General features: G+C 40.3%; 1 protein-coding gene across 8 annotated transcripts in view; it reads left to right on the top strand.

Annotated features, from left to right (window-relative positions):
• Positions 1 to 745: 745 nt before the first annotated feature.
• Positions 746 to 25351, top strand: part of GXYLT1 (glucoside xylosyltransferase 1) — a 64711-nt gene continuing 40105 nt past the window's right edge. For 5 of the 8 annotated variants that reach the window (XR_012518539.1, XR_012518541.1, XR_012518540.1 and 2 more), the window contains exons 1-2: positions 773 to 1159; positions 14323 to 14415. Coding sequence is in view for 4 of the 8 variants with exons in the window: in XM_003926658.4 (XP_003926707.1) it covers positions 948 to 1159; positions 14323 to 14415 (305 nt within the window). In the remaining 4 variants the exon portion in view is untranslated. Of the gene's footprint in view, positions 1160 to 14322; positions 14416 to 25351 lie in introns of all 8 variants that reach the window. The other 3 variants (XM_074403089.1, XM_074403090.1, XM_003926659.4) reach the window with 3 other exon arrangements.

Here is a 25351-nt window from a genome sequence, read left to right as displayed (position 1 = left end):
ATGGTCAATGAATGAACGCAGTGGGAACAGCTGAAGAAGAGGGAGAAGAACTGGGGACGAAAGGAGAAGCTATGTGGGGGAGAGTACTAATTGTTTTGCACATGTAAATAATGAGTTGTGCGGAAGGTCAAAGGAAAGAGCCCTGCCTTAAGGGAACTGGGAGGCAAGGTCCGCATACCAGACAAACGAAACAATGAGATTATCTGGTTGAAAATAGCTCGTGCACACACCGTCACAGAAACTTAGAGCCTGGGAGAGAAGGGGAAAGAGGCCTAGTCAAGTGCCTTCTAAGTGTTAGGCGGTTTTCGTGCGCCAGTTTAATCTTTACAACCACCCCATGATGAGGACAGCAGCTCCATTTTAGGGATGAAGAAACATGCTCCCAGAATTTAGGTTGCCCAATGTCACAAACTGCCAGGTGGAAGAACCATAATTAGCATTTAGGTCAACTGCCTCCAGAGCCCTGAGGTTTTCGCTCCACCTCTCTCGGCGGTCCAGAGCCTCTGGGTATCGAGACACCCGCAGGTCGGCCGGCGCTCCCTGCAGTCGCGACGCGCACCGCGTTCCGCGCACGCACACCGCCCCCGGCGTGCCCGCCCTGCGTCTCTCGCACCGCCAGTGCGCCGGCGCGTCCGGCAGGCCCGCCCCCCGGCCCGCGGGAGGGGCGGGGCCGCGTCTCTGTCGCTGACCCAGGGGCGCGCGGCCGCGGAGGCGGCGTCCTGGCTTCCGGGCGGGTTGTCAGCGGGTCCGGGCGCCGCGGCTACGCTCGCCTAGGTGGTGGGCGGGGAGGGAAGGAAGAGAGCGGGCGCGAGGCGGCGGCGGCGGCGGCGGGGGAGGAACTTGTTGCGCTCGCGGCTGCGCGGTGCCGCTCTCTCCGCTCCAGTTCGCCCTGGCGGGCGCAGTGGTGACAACAACGGCGACGGAGACGGCAGAACGCGGCCGGGGCGATGCGGCGCTACCTGCGCATCGTGGTGCTGTGTCTGGCCTGCGGCTTCTGCTCGCTCCTTTACGCTTTCAGCCAGCTCGCCGTGTCCCCTGAGGAAGGAGCGGGCGGCGGTGGCGGGAAGCCGCAGGCCGCAGTGGCTTCCTGGCTAGCGGGCGGCGGACGCAGCACCCTGAGAGGCGCGGGCCCCGTGGCGCATCCCGGCGGGTCGGACAGGTACGGGCGGCTCCCGGTGTGGGGACGCGGAGAGCGCGGGGCACGGGGCTCGGTCTGGCCCGGGCCGCTCGCCGGTGGGTGCCGCGTCTTTCCCGCGGTCTCTGATCCCTCATTTCTCTCCTTCCCCTCCGGCCGGGGCTAAACCCGCGCTGCTCCCGCCTGAGAGCGTCCCACACTTTTTGTGTTTGTCTTTTGACCCAGTCATGCGCCCTTTCAAGCAGTTAGAAATTAATTTTCAACTTTTTAAAAAAGAGGGTTCGTTGAAAATGAGAGGTGTCCACAAAAGCCTTACTGCTTCCTGGGTAGTGAGAATTCTCTCTTGTTTCGCTGGAGTTCAAGTTAAGATATTTAAGCATCAGGCTGGCGCCCTAGTTCAGTGTTTGGGGACTGTGTGTGTGTCTCATGCTAATTTTTCTGTGTTAACGCTTACACTTTTTAGTATTAGCCACGGTTAGTTAAACTTGGAAATAGCATTTGTGCGGGTTGTGAAAAAATTTTTTTTAGAAACAATTTTTTCGGAAACTTAGAGCAAATTAAGAAAAATGAGTGATACTTGGCGTTCAAGTCTGCTGTGGAGTGAGATTAGGTATCTTTCTTGACAGATCGGTATTTAAAAAGCGACATAATGACTTAGGTGGATTTGCACAAATCACTGCTAGAGTTGGAATTAACATGAGGTATAAATAGAAAAAAAATTTCTGTCAACGCATTATTAATGCTTGAAATCTGAGCGTTTGCATTGTCTTGCAACATGGACACTTCCACCTTGTTTATGGGCACCTCTCTGGGAATGACCTGAAATGCTTGCTACCAAGCTTTGGCAAATGCTGGTTTGTTATAGAAAAGTATAGGGTTTGTAGGAAGAGGAAGCATTGGTCAGCTGTGGGTTGTTGATTAACATCATTTAGAATTGATGGTCATTCCCAGAATGAAAAGGGAACGTTTGGGAAGAGGAGCAGCATGGAAAGCGGACTTACCGTGTATTTACCCTGCCATTTGGTTACAGTCAGGGTAATTTCTAAATCAGGACTCTCAGTCGTAGGAGAAAGCAATCACTGAAGACTTGAATGAGCTTCGTGAAAAAAGCCAAACTGCTTATGGCCCAGTACGTTATTGTGAGGCATTTACAATTATGGAATAGGAATTATTTTTATATTGAGCAGAATTGTAAGGAAGCAACATTTTAATTAAATATTGAATGAAATTAGACTGATGTTAGCATTGCATTTTTAGTGCATTGGTCTTAGTTTATTTTGTAACAAAATTTTACAAATTGTGTTTGCTTAGCCAGCTAATTTTTATAAAATTATTTGAAATTTTGAAAATAAGAGCCTCATTTTTAATAAACATCCAATAGAGTCAGTGCTGAAAGGTTAAGTTTTATGTGTCAGGATTGAGTCAACTGAAATGCTGTACTTTTCTAGATCCTTTGAGTGGCATGACTATTTTAAATGAGGCATACATCTGAGTTAAAAGTAAAGGTGTATCTGTCTTAGTAAAAATATGATGAACAACAACATGTCACCACATTTTCGCGCATAAGAAACCATTTTGGCAGAGGAACAACGTGGAAAAGTTCGATTGTCAAGTTTTAACCTATGGTTTGATTAAGGTCAGACAAGTTTTTAAGACCTCAGGGCTCCATTTTACCTATCATCATTTATAACATCTTTATCGAAATCTCATAGAACTAAATCAACTTTTGGCAGGGCACAGCTGTAATCCCAGAATTTGGGGAGGCTGAGTGGGGATGATTGATTGCTTGAGGCCAGGAGTTTGACACCAGCCTGGTCAACAACCCATATGTACTCTCTCTCTCTCTCTCTCTATATATATATAGTATATATATATATATATATATATATATATAAAATTAGCTGAATGTGTTTCCCAGCAGTTTGGGAGGCTGAGGTGGGAGGATCACTTGAGCCCAGGAGTTCAAGGCTACAGTGAGCTATGATTGTGCCACTGTAATCCAGCCTGGGTGACAGAGCAAGATGCTGTCTCAAAACCAAAAACAAACAAAAAACTGTTTTGGCCACCATGAGATATGGTATAGAAATCCGTAACCTCTCCATGTATAAATCATTTTGTCAAGATTCCACAGCTGATCATTGTTGGAGGAGGATTAGAAACTATGTCCGTTAAGTGTTATATAAGAGCTCTTTCTGTAAAGAAAGATAAGGGTCTAGTTTAGATAGTGGACTCAGTGGGCAGTGGGGCTGTGGGGGCAAGCCAGCAGCTTCCTCTTTTCAGTAGTACTTAGGTATACTGCATTTTTGCCTTTTTTGATACCATCTTACTTGAAAGATTATGATTACTATTTCTCTCTTTTATTTTAAATGTGGGATCTAGGTTTGTACCAAGTGTCATTGGTCAGATCTTATAAAAACTATTCATAGTATAGAATTTCATGGCAACAGAATACTTAGAAAAGTCTTTCCAAGTCCTTGAAGTAAGAACTTTAAAATGAAAGGAACAATTTTTCAGTGAAATATGTTATCCATTTGTGTATTGTGTCTGAAGCCATGATTTTAGTAATCAGAAAATACATAGGTTTTGGAGTCAGGTAAATGTGTTCTCAGTATTCTGGCTCTGGTTGCTGTGAAACCTTGGCTAAATTGTCTCACTTGCCTGTATTTTAATTTCTTACCTGTAAAATGTAGGTAATACTTAACTTACATTTTTTTCAGCTTTATTAGGGTAAAATTGATAAATAGAAATTGTATATGTTTAAGGCTTACAACTTGATAGTTTGACGTGCATATACATTGAGAAATGATCACCACAGTCAAGCTAGTTAACATCATTAATCACCTCACATAGGGTTTTCCCCTTCTTTTTGTGATGAGAACACTTAAGATTTACTGTCTTAGCACATTTTAGGTATACAATACAGGTTGTTAACTTCAGTCACCAGGCTGTACATTAGATTACCTTACTTAGTTTGTAATATTAGTTGTCTTTGATGAAGAATAAATTGTCTTAAGCAAAACCTGTATAGGGTTATACAGTTGTTGGAAGGAATAGAATTGGAGGAAAAACTACATGTTTTTCCAATCAGGGCAGCTCAAAGAACCTTAAGGACTGGGAACTCTTCCATTAAAGACAAAACTTTGTTCGTGGGTTTTTTTCTGTTCCTTGTGGGTTTAGTTCTGTAATCTCAAATACAGAATCCTAGGAAAAGACTCTCATTGGTCTTGCTTGGATTGCATGCCCACTTGTGCACCCATGTTACTTGGGATGGGGAGCTCTGATTGGTTGGCTCTGTGTCGCTTGCACATCTGTGTGGTAAACAGAATAACATGGTTGGTGTTGGAGAGGAGGGTTGCCTCAAAGGATGAGGAATGCTGGATAAGGAGTGGCTCTTCTATAAGGAGAGACTCTTAAACTCTTCAATGTGGACAGACATTAAGCTCCTCAGTGTTTGACAGAAAGCAGTAGTTATTACCGGACATCAGTACTTCATACCGCTGTGTTGCATATTAGTTACTTTTTGCATTTTAGTTACTCAGGGTGATTACATTATCATATTTCACTGATGAGTCCTGACATTGATTATCAAAATTTTATCTATGACTATACAGCAGTATTGGTAGTGGGGAGTCAAGAAATTACTAAATATTTCAGTGATACCATTTCTGGATCCATCATGCCCTTTGTGTGTCTCATTGTCACACAGGGAGGTAATTATGTCAGTTTTCTATTTTAAATATGGTTAGGCCATAGACTTGTGATTTCCACTGGATCCTGGGAACACTAATGTTATATACTGAGAACTTAAAGGATAGGAAGTAAGGATTTTGTAGTCACAGACTTCAGCTTTGTCACTTACTGACTGTGTTGACCTCGAACTTGTTTTCATCATCAGAAGAGTATGGTATTGAATTGTTTATGAGAATTGAAATTAAATATTATTAAATAGCTGGTATAGAGTACCTAGTATGGTGCCTGACACAACAACATTTTAGCTAATATTTTGGTAATGTATATTAAATTTTTTCCCCCCTCAGTTTCTGACCTCTGGGAAAAATTCTAGTCCCTGGGCTCTAGTTAAGACCCGTTAAACCAAAATGCCTGCCATTGGCGCCCAGGAATATATATTTTAGATATGTGCTCCAGCTTGTTATAAAACCAAAAATTGAGAATAGTTTGGCCACTATTTTTGCGCTACTGTTTTTAATGAAGTTTCTGCCCTTTTTTCTGCAGTTACGTTTGAAGAGAGTTGAATCAGTTAACAGTAAAAAGAGTTGAATTACTAACTAATCTCCGCTTCGTTATTGCAAACCAATACCCTATACCTTATATTTTAGGTCATTGAAGATCATAGTGGTATCTACAGTACATATTTGTGAAGTGTTATCTTTGTTTGAGCTGCTGTAACAAAATGCCATAGACTAGGGAGCTTAGAAACTACAGAAATTCATTTCTTACAGTTCTGGAGACTAGAAATCCAAGTCAAGGAACTAGCAGATTCGGTATCTGATGAGGACTCATTTCGTGGTTCATAGATGGCGCCTTCTCCCTGTGTTCTCACATGGTAGAAGAGGCAAGGCAGGCCCCTTTTTTAAGGCCCTTCACTAATCCCATTCATGTAGGCTCTGCCCTCATGACCTAGTCACCTACCAAAAGGCCCTGCCTCCTAACATCATGTTGGTAATTATATTTCAACATACGAATTTTGAGGCGACACAAACATTCAGACCATAGCAAATGCTTAGTGCAAATCTGACACATAGTGCTTAATACATACTAGTAATTAATTAAAATAATATCACTCTGTGCTTTTGGAAGGGAAACTTGTTTGGCTGATGAAAAAATAGGTACTTTTGATTTAGAAATCTTATTTTTTATTTCTGAGGCAAGGTCTTACTCTGTCACCCACGCTGGAGTACAGTGGCCTAGATCATGGCTTACAGCAGCCTGGACTTTTTGGGCTCAAGTGATCCTCCCACTTTAGCCTTCTGAGTAGCTGTGACTACAGGCATGCGAGCTACACCTAGCTAATTTTTTTTCTTTGCTTTTTTAGACAGAGTCTTGCTTTGTCACCTGGGCTGGATTGTGGTGGCACGATCTTGGCTCAATGCAATCTCTGCCTCCTGGGTTTAAGGGATTCTCCCACCTCAGCCTCCTGAGTAGCTGGGATTACAGACATATGCCACCGTGCCCAGCTATTTTTTTTTTTTTTTTTTTAGATGGGGTCTCACTGTCATCCAGGCTGAAGTGCATGATCTCAGCTCACTGCAGCCTCTGCCTCCTGGGTTCAAGCAATTCTCCTGCCTCAGCCTCCGATAGCTGGGATTATAGGCATGTGCCACCACACCTGGCTTATTTTTTATTTTTACTGGAGATGGGGGTTTCATCATGTTGGTCAGGCTGGTCTCAAATTCTTGACCTCAGGTGATTCACCTGCCTTGGCCTCCGAAAGTGCTGGGATTACAGGTGTGAGCCACCACACCTGAGCTGGAAAGAAATTAGTTAAAAATTAAATAACAGTGATTTGGCAGTATCATGGGAATGGCCTACTTTAATGTGTCTGTAAGCATCTTTGCTTCTCTTGCACAGTCACAGGGTAGGTATACATGCTGTGAAGTTGCATTGTTGCCTTGCAGCAGCACTTCATTCATACTGTCACATTCTTATGCTGAATATGCCTAAATTTGTCACTGCCTCTTTAAGTAAGGCGTCCCCAAAGTACGGCCCCGCAGGCTGCATGCGGCCCCCTGAGGCCATTTATCCGGCCCCTCCCCGCCACCGCACTTCAGGAAGGGGCACCTCTTTCATTGGTGGTCAGTGAGAGGAGCACAGTATGTGGCGGCCCTCCAACGGTCTGAGGGAGAGTGAACTGGCCCCCCTGTGTAAAGTTTGGGGACGCCTGCTTTAAGTTTTGCATGGTTTTCACTGAAACATCCTGACTATCATGGACATTTTGAAATGAAAATTACTTTTTCCAGTTTAATTTAAAAGTATAACCAGGCACAGTAATCCTAGCAAGGAGGCCAAGGTGGGCAGATTTCTTGAACCCAGAAGTTCTACATCAGCCTGGGCAATATGACAAAACACTCAACAACAAAAATACAAAAAATTAATTGGGCATGGTGGCATGCACCTGTGATCCCAGCTACTCCAGAGATTGAAATGGGAGGATGGCCTGAGCCCAGGAGGTTGAAGCTGTAATGAACTGTGTTTGTATCACTGCTTGCCAGCCTGGCTGACTTGTTTGTATGTATGTATATAAAAAAAACCGTCTGTAATTTGGTTTAAATAAACTACTGTTTCAACAACTGTTACTGTGGCGAGCATTGTTTTATCACATGTAAATACATGTAACCACCCCCACAATCAGGATACAAAATTGTTTCATCACCACAAAGAAACCTTTTTCTACTTCTTGGTCACTTTTAGACAAACTACTTAGAGCTAGATGCTTTATGCCTTAAAATTTGAGATGAGCCATAGTAACATTTTATTTCAGTTTGATCCACAGTGAAAAAGTTACTTTTTAGGACTTCAGTGCTTTCGAATGTCAGTATGGATATAGTGAAGACATACCTACCTAGCTCATGTTAACACTTGGCCCCATTAAAATTATTGAATAGAGTTACCTCTTTGAATGTTGAATGTTTAGTATTCTGCTTTCAACAGTTTTAAGCAACTAATAACCAGAACCTGGATAACTGCCTTTACTTTTCCAATATTTTCAAACTTTACTTTTTCTTTTTGGCCCAAACATACAAGTGCTGTCTTTAGATGAGTTGCTTTTGCTAATTTATCTTATTGCTTCTAATAAGTTAACTGATATATCGTAAGTTCTCAGTGTGAGTTTCTACTCTTTATCTTAATCTCCAACACCAGTTTTTCAGAGTGGGAGAATGGGTATTTGGGAGTTAAGAAACTAAATAAATTACTTCACAGCAATACCTGTGTTTTATGATTTTTTTAATGGCATGCGGCATATGTATTCACTAGTGCATATGTTTTTATATTTCCAGTAAAGAAAGAACATCATCTTTCCTATACACTGTGTTTTTTGACATTGAATTACGATCTAGAAACTTACTTAGAACTTGATTTTTCCCGTCCAGTTTTGACTGTGTTAAACATTTGTGAAGTTAATCATTCTCTGCCCCCTCCCCCGACCAAAGAAACATTGTATCCATTAGTAGTAACTGCCCCCCTTGCACTCCTCAGTCCCCCAGTCCTAAGCCACCATGAATCTACTTTCTGTCTCCAGAGGTTTGCCTGTTCAGGACATTTTACATAAGGGAATCACACAGTATGTGCCATTTTGAGGCTGGATTTTTTTCTTGGCATAATGTTTCAAGGTTTATCCATTGTAGCATTGTATCACTGTATTTCATTCCTTTTATGTACAAATAATAGTCCATTGTATGGATATACCACATTTTGCTTATTATTTGATGGACATTTGAGTTGTTTCATATTTTTTGGCTATTCTGAATAATGCTGCTGTGAGCATTCATGCACAGTTTTTCTGTGAACATTTTTTCAGTCCTCCTGACTATATACTGAGGAATTTAATTGGTGAGTCATGGTTGCACAACTCTGAATATACTAAAAACCATACACTTTAAAAGGGAATTATGCTTGCATTATTCTGCTTTGCTTTGTAACAACCCCACCCATCTCAGCAGTTTATAATAGCAGGCATTTATTTCTTGCACACATTTCATGTCTGTGGCCATGACTTTGCTTGATATATCTTCTCATCCTGGGATCCAGGCTGAAGGGGCAGTCCATTCATTGGATATCCCTAGTCTCATGGTAGTGGATGAGCAAGAAGGCAGATTGAACTTCACAGTCCCATTTGAAGCTTCTGCTTTGCTGCCACAGTGTCCCGTCTTTGCACATTACTTTGGCCACAGCAAGTAACTTGAATAAGATCAAAGTCAATAAGTGATGCAGGGATATATGCTTCCCCTGTCAGAGGTAGGCAAGGCACATGGTAATGAACAGGGTTGTGTAATCCTTTTACAGTTAAATGTGGGGAGTGAATAACTGGACTGTTACAGAGTGTACTACACAAATAGAGATTGCCGGTTAAGGAGAAAGAAAGACTAATTGATGCAAGAAGATCTTTAAGGACCCCTAAGAAAAAGATGGGCAACAAGGGGATGCATATGGAGTTGGTAGTAGGCATGAGATTAGCTAAGGGGAAGACAGTTAATTTATATTTCTCCTAATCAGCAGAGTCATATCATTAACTGTTCTTCAGTATTCATCTGAGAATGTGAATAAACAACTCAGTTTCAACTGAAGATTGTACTGAAAAGATACAGTGAAAGAAGGAGGTAGAAGTTGTAGGTATAGGAACATGAGTGGATGAACCATATGAGGTAGTCTGGGTAGCGGGGAAATGAGTAGAGGAGGGAGCTTAGGAAGCATGTGATTGGAGGTCTGAGTGATTTCCACACATGTAATGGGATATAAAGAATTAATAAGCCTGGGCAACAAAGCAACACTTGGTCTCTACAAATTTTCAAAAATTAGCCAGATGTGATGGCACATGCTTATAGTCCTAGATACTTGGGAACTGAGGCAGAAGGATGGCTTGAGCCCAGGAGATTGAGGCTGTAGTGAGCCGTGTTTGTGCCACTGAACACCCCGGGTGACAGAGCAAGACCCTGTCTCAGGAAAAAAGAACCATAATTAGTAGATCAGAGACTAGTCTGAGATGAGGTATTGGAGATTAAGGATTGCAGTTTCAGGTGATGACAAGGGCCAAGAGTCGCCATTTTTTTTCTTTTTCTTTTCTCTCTCTCTCTCTCTCTCTTTTTTTCTCAGACAGGATCTCCCTCTATCAGTTATCAGGGGCGCCCAGACCTGATGTGCATTGGTGTGATCACAGTTCACTGTAGCCTCAAACTACTGGGCTCAAACTATCCTCCCATCTCAGCCTCCCAAGTAGCTAAGACTACAGGCGCACACCACCATGCCTAGCTAATTTTTTTTTGTATTCTGTGTAGAAATGGGGTTTCGCCATGTTGCCCAGGTTGGTCTTGAACTCCTGGGCTCAAACAATCCACCCACCTCGGCCTCCTAAAGTACTGGGATTACAGATGTGAGCCACTGTGCCCAGCCAGGATTTGCCATTTTTAACTGAAGGGAAAAGGAGGTAAAGGTTACTGGAACTGAAGAATTGTGTAACCTGGGTGTTAGGTAGGTCTTCCACATGGGAATATCTGAGATGACATTCTGTTATTCCCCACTACACAGTGTGATCCATGTCCGTTTTACTGATCATCACATTATTGTGTTGCCCGTGTTTGACCTGTGTAGGTAGTTATTCAGTCAATACTTTATTGACTTACCAAATGAATGGTTAGAGGAAAGTTGGATTTGGTACTGAGACGAGGACTGTAAACAAGATGCTAGTTTTCTGTGATTCGGGGAGGAAGCAGCAGGTTGGTAGATCGGAATGATGTGGCATTGTGGCCCTTTTACATGGCTAGCAGTTGATGCTGGCTTTTCACTAGGATCTCAGTGGAGGCTGTTGATCTGCATTCTCTCAAGTGACTTCTCCATGTGCCTTGGGCTTCTTATAACCTGAAGATCAGGTTCAAAGAGAGTTCCAAGAAATAGGATGTAGAAGTCTTAAGGCAAGGGCCTGGAGATTGCCACAGTATTATATTCCGTATTCTATATGTCAGAGCAATCACAGAGCCCATGTAGATTCTGGATGAGTGGAGTTAGATCCTACCTTTTTGTGCGTGTGTGTGACAAAGTCTCAGTCTGTCACCCAGGCTGGAGTGCAGTGGCACTATCTTGGCTCACTGTACCCTCCGCCTCTTGGATTCAAGGGATTCTCCTGCCTCAGCCTCCTTAGTAGCTGGGACTACAGGCGCATGCCACCACGCCCAGCTAATTTTTTTGTATTTTTAGTGGAGACCGGGTTTCACTGTGTTAGCCGGGATGGTCTTGATCTTCTGACCTCATGATCCACCTGCCTCGGCCTCCCAAAGTACTGAGATTACAGGCGTGAGCCACCGCACCTGGCTGGCAGATACTACTTCTTAATACAAGTGTCAGAATGTGTGATCATCCTTAATCCACCATACTTGGTACCTAGTTTGATACTGGCAAAAGTACAGGATTCTTGATGTGGCTCAAAGCTTCACAAAGTTTAAACTCATTACTGAGTTGTTCTAAATGTTCAGGTCTTGTTGAATTTAATTCTTATGTCTGTGGCTTCTCCATCTTGCATCAACTTTAAAAAAAAAAATTGCCCCCCAAATACACTTTAATTGTAATACTGCAAGAGGGTCTCTTGAGTTAGAAGCTCCCTGGTGCATATTTTCTGAGGACAGAGTTTGAGGTGTTTTCTCTAGCTCACATGGGCATTTATTTGAGACTAATGAAGATGAAGCCGTTTCGGCAACTTCTGCATGTTGGCAACGTGCATGTTAACTTTTCTAGTCAAATGTTTGTAGGAAGATATTTTTGAAATATGGGTAGTAAAGATATGAAAATGTTAATAGTGGTGGGTGATTTGTTTCTTGGGCTTTAAAAATTTTCTAAATGGTACTTAATAGCATGTATTGATTGAGGTATTCATAGAAACACAAATTTTCAAAATTTAATCCTTTTTAAGTTGCAGTAAATAGGATTATCATAAGAGAAGTTATCAGTACTTTGATAAAAAAATTTTAAGTTAACTCTTGATATCTCTTGATATACAGTGTTTCTCATTCAGGTCTGATTTTAAGGCTTATCTGGGTGTATTGGTGAAAAGTTCAGCTTCTTAGGCCACTTCTCTGGGGAGTCTTGATTAACTGGGTATGAGATAAGATCCTTTATCTGTATTTTTAACAAGTGACCTGAAGACCAGGCAAGTTTGGAAAACAATGCATAACTGATTTGTCTTGCAATTTAAAGTGCAAGTTGAGTATGCAAATGGTATTGTTAAATATATTTAATTTTAATAATTTTATAGAAAAATTGAATTTGTCTATGAGATATCCATTTCCATTTCTTGACTATTGTAGAGTTTGACAGGCTGTGTCATTACCTGATTAGTTATTTTTCTTCATAGAACAAAGGTCCACATTAGTTGTTGATTGTAAATAAATTGTGGATTTGTTGAAATAAAGCTGTGATAATGTCTGTCTGAAAGACAAAGATTGTATCTACCTTAAAACGTTTCTTGTGAGTCAAAATTGGTGTGAAAGTACTTGAATCTGAAAAGAACTCTAAGTTAGTTGTTACTACCATCACTGAATCTGACTTTGTAGTATGAAGTCAAAGACTTAAAAAAAATACATAGCCATGCCTGAGAGGGTATAAACACAGATTTTCTAATCAAGCCATAAGTTTTACTGATATATACACATTTTCTTCTCTTTCTGGTTTATGAGCCTTTTAAATGAAGGTATGTAGCCTTTTGTGCTATGCTAGAAAATGGTGCCTCTTTAGGGGAAAACAAAGTTACAGTGTAACTTATTTCTATTGATTAAAAAATTCCAACCTTCTTGTTCCGTATGCAGTAGTATATGGAATTACTTAGGCAGCATTTTAAAAACCACCAGTGCCAGACCCTCTTCCTAGAGATTCTGATGTAATAGGTCTTGTGTGGCACCCTCTACCAGGGCTGAGAACCCCTGCCTTAGACTGTTGCCATTTGTGAGACGTGCGATCAGAAATTTCATAGCCCATTTGATACAAGCACAGTAACTCTCATAATTGAATTCGTGGTGAGGGAGCACAGAGCTACATAGTGATGAGATAGTGAAGTGACCTGGTTTGGTGACTCACCCTGACTTCGTACATACTTCAGTACCCAGTGAGTTTTAAACTATTATTTTGAACAGAAATCATGATGAAAAACGTTTTGTTTTGTTTTGTTTTTTTTTTGTAATATAAGGTGTTTTCTTTTTTCCTTTTTGGCTCCAACATGCAATCTAAGAAGAAAGACCAGACTTGATCCTCTCTTGTGGCTTGTATAATATGGAACTGAGATAATGTGGATAATGATACTAGGCTGTGAATATCGGCATGATTTCCATTTTTTTGGGGTGGGGTGGGGCTTACATTTGTTTCTTTTTGTTTTGTTTGAGACAGAGTCTCTCTTGCTCTGTCATCCAGGCTGGAGTGCAGTAGCATAATCACAGCTGATTGCAACATCAAACTCTTGGGCTCATGCGGTCCTCCCACCTCGGCCTTCTGAGTAGCTGGGAGTTACAGGTACATGCCACTGTGTCCAGCTAATTTTTTATTTTTAGAGACGGGGTCTTTTTGTGTTGACCAGGCTAGTCTTGAACTCCTAACCTCAAGCAATCCACCTACCTCAGCCTCCCAAAGTGCTGAGGTTATGGATGTGATCCCCCGTGCCCATCTATGTATGTAAGTAATACGTGCATGTGTGTGTATATATACACACACATAGCATTAGGTTTGCTGGATCATATGGTGTTCTATTTTTAGTTTTCTGAGGAATCTCTGTGTTGTCTTTTATAGTGGCTATATAGTAATTTATGTTCCTACCAGCAGTGTATTAGTGTTTCCTTTTCTCTTCATATCTTTGCCAGCATTTGTTGTTTTCTGTCTTTTTGGCAATAACTAGGTGAGATGGTATCTCATTGTGGTTTTAATATACATTTCTCTGATGATTAGTGATGCTGACCATTTTCATATACCTCTTGGCCATTACAGTATCTTAATTTTTAGTTGAAAACACCATACAGGTAGTTTGGGTTGAGGATTAATTTAAAAGCATTAAAAATCTTCTTTTCCCTTTCCACCAGCATATGTGGCATTTGTATTGTGTTTGAGGATAAGCAAATGTTTTATTTGTCCCAAAGGGATTTTGTTCTAGAGGTATAGCCTATGAAGAAAACTTTAGAAGATGTATTTGCCTGTGTTATCTGAGAAGAGGATTTTAATATATCAAGAGGAATCACACTGGAAAACTGTTTCCCAATCTGTAGTATAGTCTACCTCTAAGGTTTTTCTAAAGTTCTATTTAAAATAATGGTGCCCTAAGTAAGAGAGAAATCAGTTTTCCAAAATCTTTATCATAGCAATTTGGATTTGCAATTTTATTTGCTCTAAAATAGAAGAGTTACTGTATTACTGAGTAAATTCTTTGTTAGCAAACCAAAATACTCACATTTCAAAATACTCTTATTTCTGTCTTACTCTGTTAGGTGTAAAGATTTCTCTCTGTGTTACTGGAATCCCTATTGGATGCTGCCCTCTGATGTTTGTGGAATGAACTGCTTTTGGGAAGCGGCTTTTAGGTAGGCCCTTAATATTTAATTGGTAGATCAGTGTAGGTAAGGCTAGCTAGTTGATAATAAAACCTTTGACTGTGATAGGATGTAAAAATGTTTCTTATGATATTATACAAATAATTTATTTTCAGATTGGGTTTTTTATTTTTCCCATTTTGTAGTTGTTACCACTGTTTTTTAGTACATACTGTGTATAAATGCTTTAAATTTTCTTAGATGTTATTAAGATAAATCACAGTTCTTAAGAGAATTTATGATCTAACTTTTGGTAACAGTTGATAAATTTATAAACTGGGATAAAAATAGGCTTCTACTAATGTTTACAGATACGCGCATGTGGACACTCACACACACATACACACACACACAGACACCCCATTTATCTAAATTAAAGCTGATGTACTGTAGTGGATGGGGACAACTGGAGAAGGATTATATTAGTTATTAGTAGAGAGGTTGAATATTGGGGAATGGGAGGACAAAGAGAAGTATTTGATGGAAGAACAAATGATAAGACATTGTGTATTGACCTTTTAAGTTACTGACTAGTTGGCTTTATTCGCTTCTCTGGATAATGAAGGTATTGGGTTGCCTAACCTCTTAGGTCTCTTCCTGCACTAATCTTCAATGAAAGAAACGAGTATTGGTAAGAACAGGATAAGGCAGTGTCTCTCAGGCTTATCTCCCTGAGATAGTGGCAGAGGAGAGTGGGGCAAAGGTTTGAAATGCTCTTCCCAAGAGTAAAATTCCTTTGAAGAGTATCTATTTTTACTGCATCTTTATGATTCATTTAAATATTCTGGACTGGGTATGGTGGCTCGCCCCTGTAATCTCAGCATTTTGGGAGGCTGAGGCAGGAGTATTGCTTGAGCCCAGGAGTTCAAGATCAGCTTAGGCAACAAAAGCAAGACCCTGTCTCTACAAAAAACATTTTTAAAAAATTAGCCAGACATAGTGGTATACACTGGCTAAGGTGGGAGGGTTGCTTGAGCCTTTCAGGTCAAGGTGGCAGTGAACTGTGATCATGCTACTGCACTTCAGCCCAGAGCGAGACCCTATCTCAAAAAAACAAATATTAATTCTACTCATTATATTTGCCACACGCTGTGCTAGGTGCTAAGCACCAGACTTTTGGGTCAGGTTAATGTGCCTCAGGTTAATGTAAGCTTCTGGTTGGAAGCTTACATTCTAATAGGAGTTTCACACTAGTAAACCCAACATTACAATAGAGTGTGGTAAGTTGTTGCTATGATGAGTCATCTTAAGGCATCAGGGAAGGCTTCTTGGAGGGAGTGACTAGATGATGAACTGGAAATTAGCTAGGTTCAAGGACAGGAGGTGAAGTGTTCTAGATAGGAAGAACTTAATTTAAAAAGATTCCTAATTAAATTTATTTTTAATTGACAATAATTGTATGTATGAGGCATGAAGTGATGTTTTGATGTTTGTATACATTATGGAATGATTATATCAAGCACATTAACATATTTATCATCTTACATATTTATCTTTTTTTTGTAATGGGCATGTTTAAAAACTATTAGTAATGTTGAAATAAGCATAATTATCTGTAGTCACCTTGCTGTACAGTAGATCTTGAGAACTTATTCCTCCTGTCTGACTGGTAGTTTGTATTCTTAGGTCAGCATCTTTCCATCACATACTCACTCCCACCCCTTCACCTCCAGCACCTGGTAACTACCATTCTATTCTGTGTAAGAACTGCATTTTAAATATCTATTAATTGTACATATTTGTAAATTCTTGCATTCTCAGTGCATGAGTATGCATCCCATGAAGAACTGGCAGGGAATAGGTTGAAATCAGATAGTTTAGTTATATCCTGTTGCTGTGGAAGAGATTGGGTGGTTGAAATTTTAATATGAACCAAGTAATAATATTTCAACTTTTGAAAGTTAACTTTTTTTTTTTTTTAAATAGACAGGGTTTCTATTGGTCAGGCTGGTCTTGAACTCCGGACCTCAGGTGATCTGCCCTCCTTGGCCTCCAAAGTGCTTGGATTACAGGCGTGAGCCACCACGCCCAGCCAAAAGTTAACTTTTAAAGAGAATCTAACCTTTCAGTTTGGTTGTAATTTTGGATAATTGGAGCTTCATATGTTTTCTTTCTTATGACTATTTGCAAATGAATATAGTATTGACGGGAACCACTTTGCCTTGCCACATAATTCTACTAACTGGAAGCTGGGTAAACTCGAAAGCTTCAACATACTCTAATTTATACAACCCAGACCCTTTTGTAAATTACAATGTGAGTGATAATAATCTTCCCTCCTTATTGACTGCATGAGTATCCCAGGGAAGTTTACCTAGTTGGAATCCTGGACGCTCTGCTTACCATTCCTTTTGTGTTGGCTCCTCCAACTCATTTTCCTAATGCTCCCAAGTATTCCCTGGAATAAATTATATGTGGATGGATACATAATGTTATAAGCCTTGTGTCTGTAACTCTCCTAAATTTGAGATTTCAGAAGTTACATGCTTTTCCTCTGTTATACTTTCTACCTGTAATATTGCATCCGTTATATCATGCTTACATTAAAAAAGCATACATTTTATATTGTATAATTATGTAAAAATCTCTCAGCCTTACTTACTTAGAACTAAGGATCCCTTACATTTATCTATTTCAAATACACATATAAACCCAAATGCCATAAAACTGCCAAATCATTCTTGCCCTCCATTTCAGTATCTAAGTAATACTGGTAAAGCTTCTTTGGAATCCCCCTTTCTGCCACTTTTGATGTCACATTCTACCTGGCACCAAGAGGCCCTTAGTTGGGTACCTTATTTTTCTTTCCGTGCCTGTCTTAGCTTTCCCAACTTGAGTTATTTGTGTAACTTTGATCAAATCTTATCTTGAGGGATCATTTCCTCCCACATAATTTATTATACAGTGAACATAATATAAAAAAATGACCTCAACTCCTATTACAAGTGTTTTCATCATTCATATACATCATATGAAAGCATCATATGCTTTTAGGTAGTTGTGATTCTAGTGTAGACTAATCTTGAATTTTTTTGAATTTAAAAAATTTTTTATACAGGGTTTTTCTCTTTCTCCTAGGCTGAAGTGCAATGGCATGATCTCGGGCCACTGCAACCTCTGCCTCCTGGGCTACCTCTGTTTCCCTTCATCAGCAAACTTTTTTTAAAGAGCACCTACCTACCGGCTGGATGCGGTGGCTAACGCCTGAATCTCAGCACTTTGGGAGGCCCAGGCGTGCAGATCACCTGAGTTCAGGAGTTTGAGAACCAGCCTGACCAACAGGACGAAACCCCATCTGTGCTAAAAATACAAAAATTAGCTGGGCGTGGTGGTGCCTACCTGTAGTCCCAGCTACTTGGGAGTCTGACACAGGAAAATCACTTGAACCCAGGAGGCGGAGTTTGCAGTGAGCCAGTATTTCACTGCTGCACTCTAGCCTGGGTGACAGAGTGAGACTCCATCTCAAAAACAAAAATTACCTACTGGTTTTACTTCTGGGTTTTATTTGGTTTGCTTGTTTTTTTGGGACAGTTTCACTTCATCACCCAGGCTGGAGTGCAGTAGCACCACCAGGACTCACTGCTACCTGAACCTCCTGCACTCAAGTGATCCTCCTGCCTGAGACCCCTAAGTAGCTGGGACTTCAGGTGCATGGCACCATACTCAACTACTTTTTTTTTTTTTTTTTTTGATATTAGTGGAGGGAGATGAGGTCTCGCTATGTTGCCCAGGCTGGTGATGAACAACTGAGCTCAAGCAATCCTCCTGCCTTGCCCTTCCAAAGTGCTGGAATTACAGGCATGAGCTACCATGCTCAGCCTTGGTTTTACTTCTTTAAATAAAAAGAACTTCACACCTCAGCCATCTGCCACCTGACTGTTACTGTCATCATCCCACCTCTGAATTATTGTTCTGGGGCCTAGTCTTACTTTTCTTACCCATTTGGCACCGTTTACCACTTCCTTTGTCTTTCAACTCTGTCATCCTCTGGCTTTTGAGACCAGACCAGTTGCTCAGCTCTTTGTTCTCTCTTCTCCTGGACTCCTCTAAGGCAGCTTTCTAAATGTCTGTGTTTCTTAAGACTCTGATCTTTTCTCTCCTCATTTCCTGAATAGTCACAGGATAATTTGTTTAACTGATAGTTCCAATTCAGAGTTCTTTTCTGAGAGCCAGACCTGTATTTTCTACTTGCATATTGATCATTTTTACCTTGCTGATTGAGATGTCTCAAAGACTCATGTTCAAACCTGAACTTACGGTCTAGCTCAGGCATCCCCAAACTTTTTACACAGGGGGCCAGTTCACTGTCCCTCAGACCGTTGGAGGGCCGCGACATACTGTGCTCCTCTCACTGACCACCAATGAAAGAGGTGCCCCTTCCTGCAGTGTGGCGGGGGGCCGGATAAATGGCCTCAGCCCCGGGGCCATAGTTTGGGGACGCCTGGTCTAGCTCCTCAGACTCCTTCATCTGTGTTTTATATCATGTTTTACAGCTAACTTTCTCCACATGTCAGTCCACATGGACTCTTGCTTTGTCTCTTTTCACACTGTTGCTCCTGGCTACTTCTTCCTTCCTTTTCCCTTAACTATTGTACTCATCACTTCCCAAATGATTGTCTCCTTCGACTGCTCACTTCATCTCCCTTCTCTCTCTCCTCTTGGTCATTGTACTTACCACATCTGTTGTGATTGTGAACATCCACTTCTAGACTGTTAACTTTTTCCAGGCTGATACCGTGTGGTGTTATCATTTAAGTCTCATGCCTAGCAAGGTGTTTGGCAACCAGTAAGTAACAAATGGTTAACAGGATCATTTCTTTGGGAAGCTTTCCCCAATACCAGGTTAGACTAGGTCACACTAGGTTAGATGTTTGTGTTGTGAGCCTCCTTAGCACTCTCAGTTTTTTTCTATTAAAACGATTACCATGCTTTCTTATTTATTTATTTATTTATTTATTTTTGAGATGGAGTTTTACTCTTGTTACCCAGGCTGGAGTGCAATGGCGTGATCTCGGCTTACCGCAACCTCCGCCTCCTGGGTTCAGGCAATTCTCCTGCCTCAGCCTCCTGAGTAGCTGGGATTACAGGCACGTGCCACCATGCCCAGATAATTTTTTGTATTTTTAGCAGAGACAGGGTTTCACCATATTGACCAGGATGGTCTCGATCTCTTGACCTCGTGATCCACCCGCCTCGGCTTCCCAAAGTGCTGGGATTACAGGCTTGAGCCACCGCACCCCGCCCGCTTTCTTATTTTTTAAAAAATCAGTCTTTTCACAACAGGCTGCAAACTGTGTGAGAGGAAGATTGTGGCTTTCTTGCCTACCCCAGTGCCTATTTGAAAGTTGTTCAAATATTTGTTTAAAAAATGAATTATATCACTGAACTGTGTTCTAAAAATTATATGGATTTAAGCCTGCACCAGCATTGTGTAAGTGTACTTGGAGTCACCATAACCTTAGCATTATAATTTTACCACTTATTAAAATGATAGCTTTTTGTTGATTATTTGTTGAATGTATTTCCACATTTATTTAGCTTTTTTCTTTTGTCCTGTATATCATCTATATTGATACTTATCTATTGAGTTTTTAATGTTTATTTTATAAACTCTTAGAATAATATATTTGGTTTTGCCATTGATTGCAAATAATTTTCCAATTTTTTATTTTACTTTTGTTACATAAACTAAATTTTAGAATTATCAAAATATCAAAAATATTTTGTTTTAATGTACTGATTTTTTTATGACTTGAGCTTTTTAAAAAATCATTTCTTTAAAATATTTAATCTTCTTTATGGTGGGAGTTGATTTTAGATTTGGGAATTTTTAACACAACTCTTTTTTTTCTTTCTTTTAGTCCATTATGTGTTGCTGTGATCAATTTTAATAGTAAAAGAAAAAGGTGTTGTTTTTCTTTCTAAGCACAACAGATTAAGCAAAAAAAGTTCTGTTTTGTTCAACTGAGGGTTTTTAAAGATAGCTTCATGGGAGTTATTTTTTAGTTTGAGTAGTTATTTGAAATTTAATTCTTTTTAGTTTGACTTTATATACTGTAATGCTCATTCCTAATCTAAATATTATTATGTATCTTTTTTAAACAGAGAATACTAATTTAATAATAGGCTATAAGAACACACTGGAGGTTATTCTGTGAAATAAAACAAAATAGAAAAAAGCTATGTTCCTTCTTAGCAGAAATTTACTTAAAATAAGAAATCAATTTCTAAGACTTAGAAATTTGTTAACAGTATTTGTACCTAAATTTGTTAGATAACACGTCCTTTAAGTACTTTTTTTGTGATAAACCCCTGCTTCCCAATTTTTTACTTTGATAAATTTCAAATATACAAAGATTACAAGAATAGTACAGTGAACACGTCATACATTTTTTTCACCTAGATATTTATCTATTATTAACATTTTGCCACTTTTCTTTTTCTGCCAAACCATTTGAGAGATAGCAGGCATTATGACACACTCCTAAAAACATAGATTCAGCATGTTTTGCCTAAAAACAGGGACATTCTTTAATATAGCCATAATTGTCACTTAAGTTATTTGACACTGTTCAAAGAATATATATTCCTATTCATATTTTCTTATTTTCCTGTTAATGTCCTTTTTATCTTTTCCTCCCCGATCAGGACCCACTCAAGGACCATACATTGCGTTTAACTCAGGTTGAATTAGTCTCCTTTATTCTAGAACTGTTCCCCAGTGTTTTTTTGGGGTGAGAAGGGGCAGGTGGTGTTGGTATCTTTTGCAATATTTTTGTTTTTGTTTTGCAGAATGTACCTTAATTTTGATTTGTTGACTACTTATTATTAGATTTTGGCAGGATTACTGCATGGAATATTGTGTTCTTCTTTGGGCATACTATCAGGAGACATCTAATGTCATAAGTTTAATATTATTAAGTTTGATCACATGGTTAAGGTGATAGTCTTACATTTACGCAGTATAACAGTACCTTTATCCCCTTTGTAATGTTTGGGGGAACATTAATACTTTGTTGATACATAGTTTTAGCATCCACTGATTATTTTTGTCCTAATTATCTGTTACAGTGGTGATTGCAAAAATAGTGAGTTTTATTATTATCTCATTTTTCTATGTTTATTAGTTGGTATTCATCCTTAAAAAAAGAAGAGTTCCCTCTCCTTACCCCTTTATTTAATGTCATTTTTTTGACTGGTGGGTTCACTTTTTATTTATTTATTTTTAAACAGAGCCTCGCTCTGTTGCCCAGGCTGGAGTGCAGTGGCACGATCCTAGCTCTCTGCAACGTCCACTTCTTGGGTTCATGCAATTCTCCTGCCTCAGCCTCCCAAGTAGCTGGGATCACAGATATATGCTACCATGCCTGGTTAATTATTGTACTTTTAGTAGAGATGGGGTTTCACTGTGTTGAGCAGCCTGGTCTCAAACTCTTGACCTCCAATAATTCACCCTCGGCCTCCCAATGTGCTGGGATTACAGGTGTGAGCCACCATGCCCGACCAGTGTTCACTTTGTAAATTTAATATGTCATCATTCTTTACTGTCATATTTCTCATACTCAGGTTATGCCAAGTTTAACCATGGGACCTTTCAGATATTATCTCTGAATCATCTGAAGAATTTCTTTTAATCATATATCTGTAGAAAAATAGATTTGACTTTAAAATCTCCTTTTCTATTACATTTCTTTAAACCCCCATGGACTTTTCTCTTGTTCATACTGTGATCAAAAGAAAGATTTTTGTAGACTTGGCAAGATTCCACCATTCAACTGAGTGAGGCCAGCATTATTTGAATGGCTGCTTTCCTATGACTACTTAGAAGGATTTAGTTATCAGTGCCTATCATATATTAGTTTACTTTAGATTTTTTCCAGTTGCAATTGATTTTCCTGTCTTTTGGGTCTAGGGGTAGGGTGGTGGTCAGGGGCATCTTTTAACTGTGTTTTTTTATGATCTTTTGAGGAGTTGAGCCTGAACTGTATATAATACTCTCACTAAAAAGGATACCAAACAGAAAAGCAAATGTGATGTGGTTGACAGTACTTCTGTAGAAACTGTTGCAAGGAGTGCTGGCAGTATGACCAAAACAATCCTTGCTAATATACCTCGGAGGAGTTCCTGGGACTGATTTTTAGAGGGATGTTTTTCCTTGAGAAACATTTGGGTATGTTATCATTTAAGACATCGCGCAGCACCCAGGGTGGAGTGCAGTGTGACATGATCACAGCTCACTGCAACCTCAAACTCCTGGACTCAAGCAACCTTCCTGCCTTAGCCTTCGGAGTAGCTAGGAGTACAGGTGCATACCACCGCATCCAGCTAGTTTGTGTGTGTGTGTGTGTGTGGATACTGGGTCTCTGTGTTACCCAGGCAGATCTCAAACTCATGGCCTCAAGCTGTTTCTCTCACCTTAGCCTCCCAAAGTACTGGAATTACAGGTGTGAGCCACCACGCTAGCCCTGAGACTAATTTTTCTTAAGGTTTAATATACTACTTATCTGTATGTAGTTGATGCTGTACAGAACAGCATATGATTATTGTGCCTATGATTATTACACCTTACTTTTAAAATCTTCTCTTGGCCTTTGACTTTGGGGCAAGATCTAGTTATGGGCCAATAAAGCAATCTGAGTCCATTATAGATTGTTAAAACATGGTGCTATAAAGAAGGCCTTTATATCACATGAGAAGTAGGATCTGGAGGTAGTCACTGGAAAAATGAGGTAATTTAGAATTCTGTAAAAATTGTCGTGTCTTGATTGCCTAGTTTTTAACTTGTGTCATTGTGGCTTCCACTGTTTTTTTTTGCCCATACTGGAGGGCAGTGGCGAGATCTCTGGTCACTGCAACCTCCATCTCCCAGGTTCAAGCGATTTTCCTGCCTCAGCCTCCCAAGTAATTGGGACTACAGGCTTGCGCCACTATGCCTGGCTAATTTTTGTATTTTTAGTAGAGTTGGGGTTTCACCATATTGGTCAGACTGGTCTTGAACTCCTGACCCGGTGATCTGCCCACCTCAGCCTCCCAAAGTGCTGGGATTACAGGCATGAGCCACTGTGCCCGGCTCAGCTTCCACTGTTTCTAGGATGAACTGGATTCATGTCCCCTTGTTATAAACATAGAAAGCATAGATAGTCTCCCCTCCACGGAGACTTTAAGTCTCCCTACCATCACTAGTTTCAGTGTTATGAACTGATGGGCTCAACACAAAAGAAGACAAGGGATGGAGAGTGCAAACAAGGGAAGAGACATTGCTTCTTCCTAAATACTGTCATTGGGAAAGAATAGAGAGCTTTAAAAAGACCCAAGCTGGCCAGATGCACTGGCTCCTGCTTGTAATCCCAGCACTTTGGGAGGCTGAGGTGGGAGGATCCCTTGAGGTCAGGAATTGCCAGCCTAGGCAATATAGTGAGGCCCCATCTCTACCAAAAATAAAAAAAAATTAGCTGGACATGGTGGTGCACATCTTTGGTCCCAGCTACTTGGGAGGCTGAGGTGGGAAGATGGCTTGAGCCTGGGAGGTTGAGGCTGCAATGAGCTGACTGAGCCACTGTGTTCCAGTGTGGGTGATAGAGTGAGACTCTGTCTCTAAAAAGAAAAAAAAAAAAAGGGTAACAAGACCAAAGCTTATGCAAACACCAGATGTGTGAAGGAAGTGGCACAGCAGAAACAAGAGGTGTTAAAGGTTACTTAAGCCTATTGATATACACTGCTGCGCTGTGTTAGAAGTAGATTCTAAAGACATACTAGTGTTTGATTAGCATGTTTTAGACCATCTTAGAAGCGTTTACATCTTGCTGAATATTTGGTAGATGGGACTGAATGTGTATTATTAATGTGAAGGAAATTCGTTCTTGTAATCACCATGGTTTAAGATTGGGTATAATACTGAAATATTTATGAATAAAATTATGACTGGGTTTGCTTGACAGTGAACTGTTGGTTGGTGAGAGGTGGTGTGGGGAGAGGTTTCAGATGAAGTAAGAATGTGTTTGAGGGTTTATTTTTTTAAATAACAAAGTTTTTTAAAAAATGGAAAGACCTTCAAATCAGTCTTTCTCCATGGGTTCCGTGAGAGAATTAAGCCCTAATTTCCTAAGGCATCCAATGTGAGTAATAAATTAATTTATCTGCTGGCAGCTACAATGGTGCTAGTTAATGTATTCCTGGGAGAATTGAGAAAGTAATCATTTTTTGTGTGTTCTGTAGTTCACAAGGAGGAAAATTGGTGGGAAGAGCTGGTTGTGAGTGTAGAAATACATGATTGATTCAACATTCTAAAAATGTTTTGTAAGTTGACATTTGTTTGCCCTTATTTTTTAAATAAATTATTTTTTTAAAACAAGGTCTTGCTCTGTCTAGAGTAAAGTGGCATAATTACAGTTCACTGCAGCTTCTATCTTCTGGGCTTAAAATATCCTCCATGTCAGCCTCCTGAGTAGCTGGGACTACAGGTCCATGCCACCCTCCTGGCTAATTTTTATATTTTTTGTAGGGATGGGATCTTAGTATATTGCCTAGCTAGCCTGGTCTTGAACTCCTGGGCTGAAGTGACCCTTATTCCTTGGCCTCTCAAAGTGCTGGGATTACAGACATGAGCCACCACACTTGGCCTAGTTTGTTTTATAAATAAAAATTTTGAACTTCAGTTTTCCTCCTTCCCTCCCTTTCTTTCCCTTCCCTTTTCTCTCCCTTCCCTTTCCCTTCCTTCTCTTTCCGTTCTTTCTTTCCTCTCTCTCTTTCACAGGGTCTGGCTTTGTTGCCCAGGCTGGAGTATAATGATGCAGTCATAGCCCACTGCAGCCTTGAACTCTTGGTTTCAAGTGATCCTCCTACCTTAGCTTCCTGAGTAGCTGGGACTGCAGGCATGAGTCACCACACCTGCCCTTGAACTTTACTTTTTGAACATGGTGAAAGTACC

Source organism: Saimiri boliviensis, chromosome 7 (assembly GCF_048565385.1).
Source record: "Saimiri boliviensis isolate mSaiBol1 chromosome 7, mSaiBol1.pri, whole genome shotgun sequence".
NCBI lineage: Eukaryota > Metazoa > Chordata > Mammalia > Primates > Cebidae > Saimiri > Saimiri boliviensis.
The sequence above is the reverse complement of the archived record's forward strand: the minus strand, read 5'-3'. Positions and strand labels throughout refer to the sequence as shown.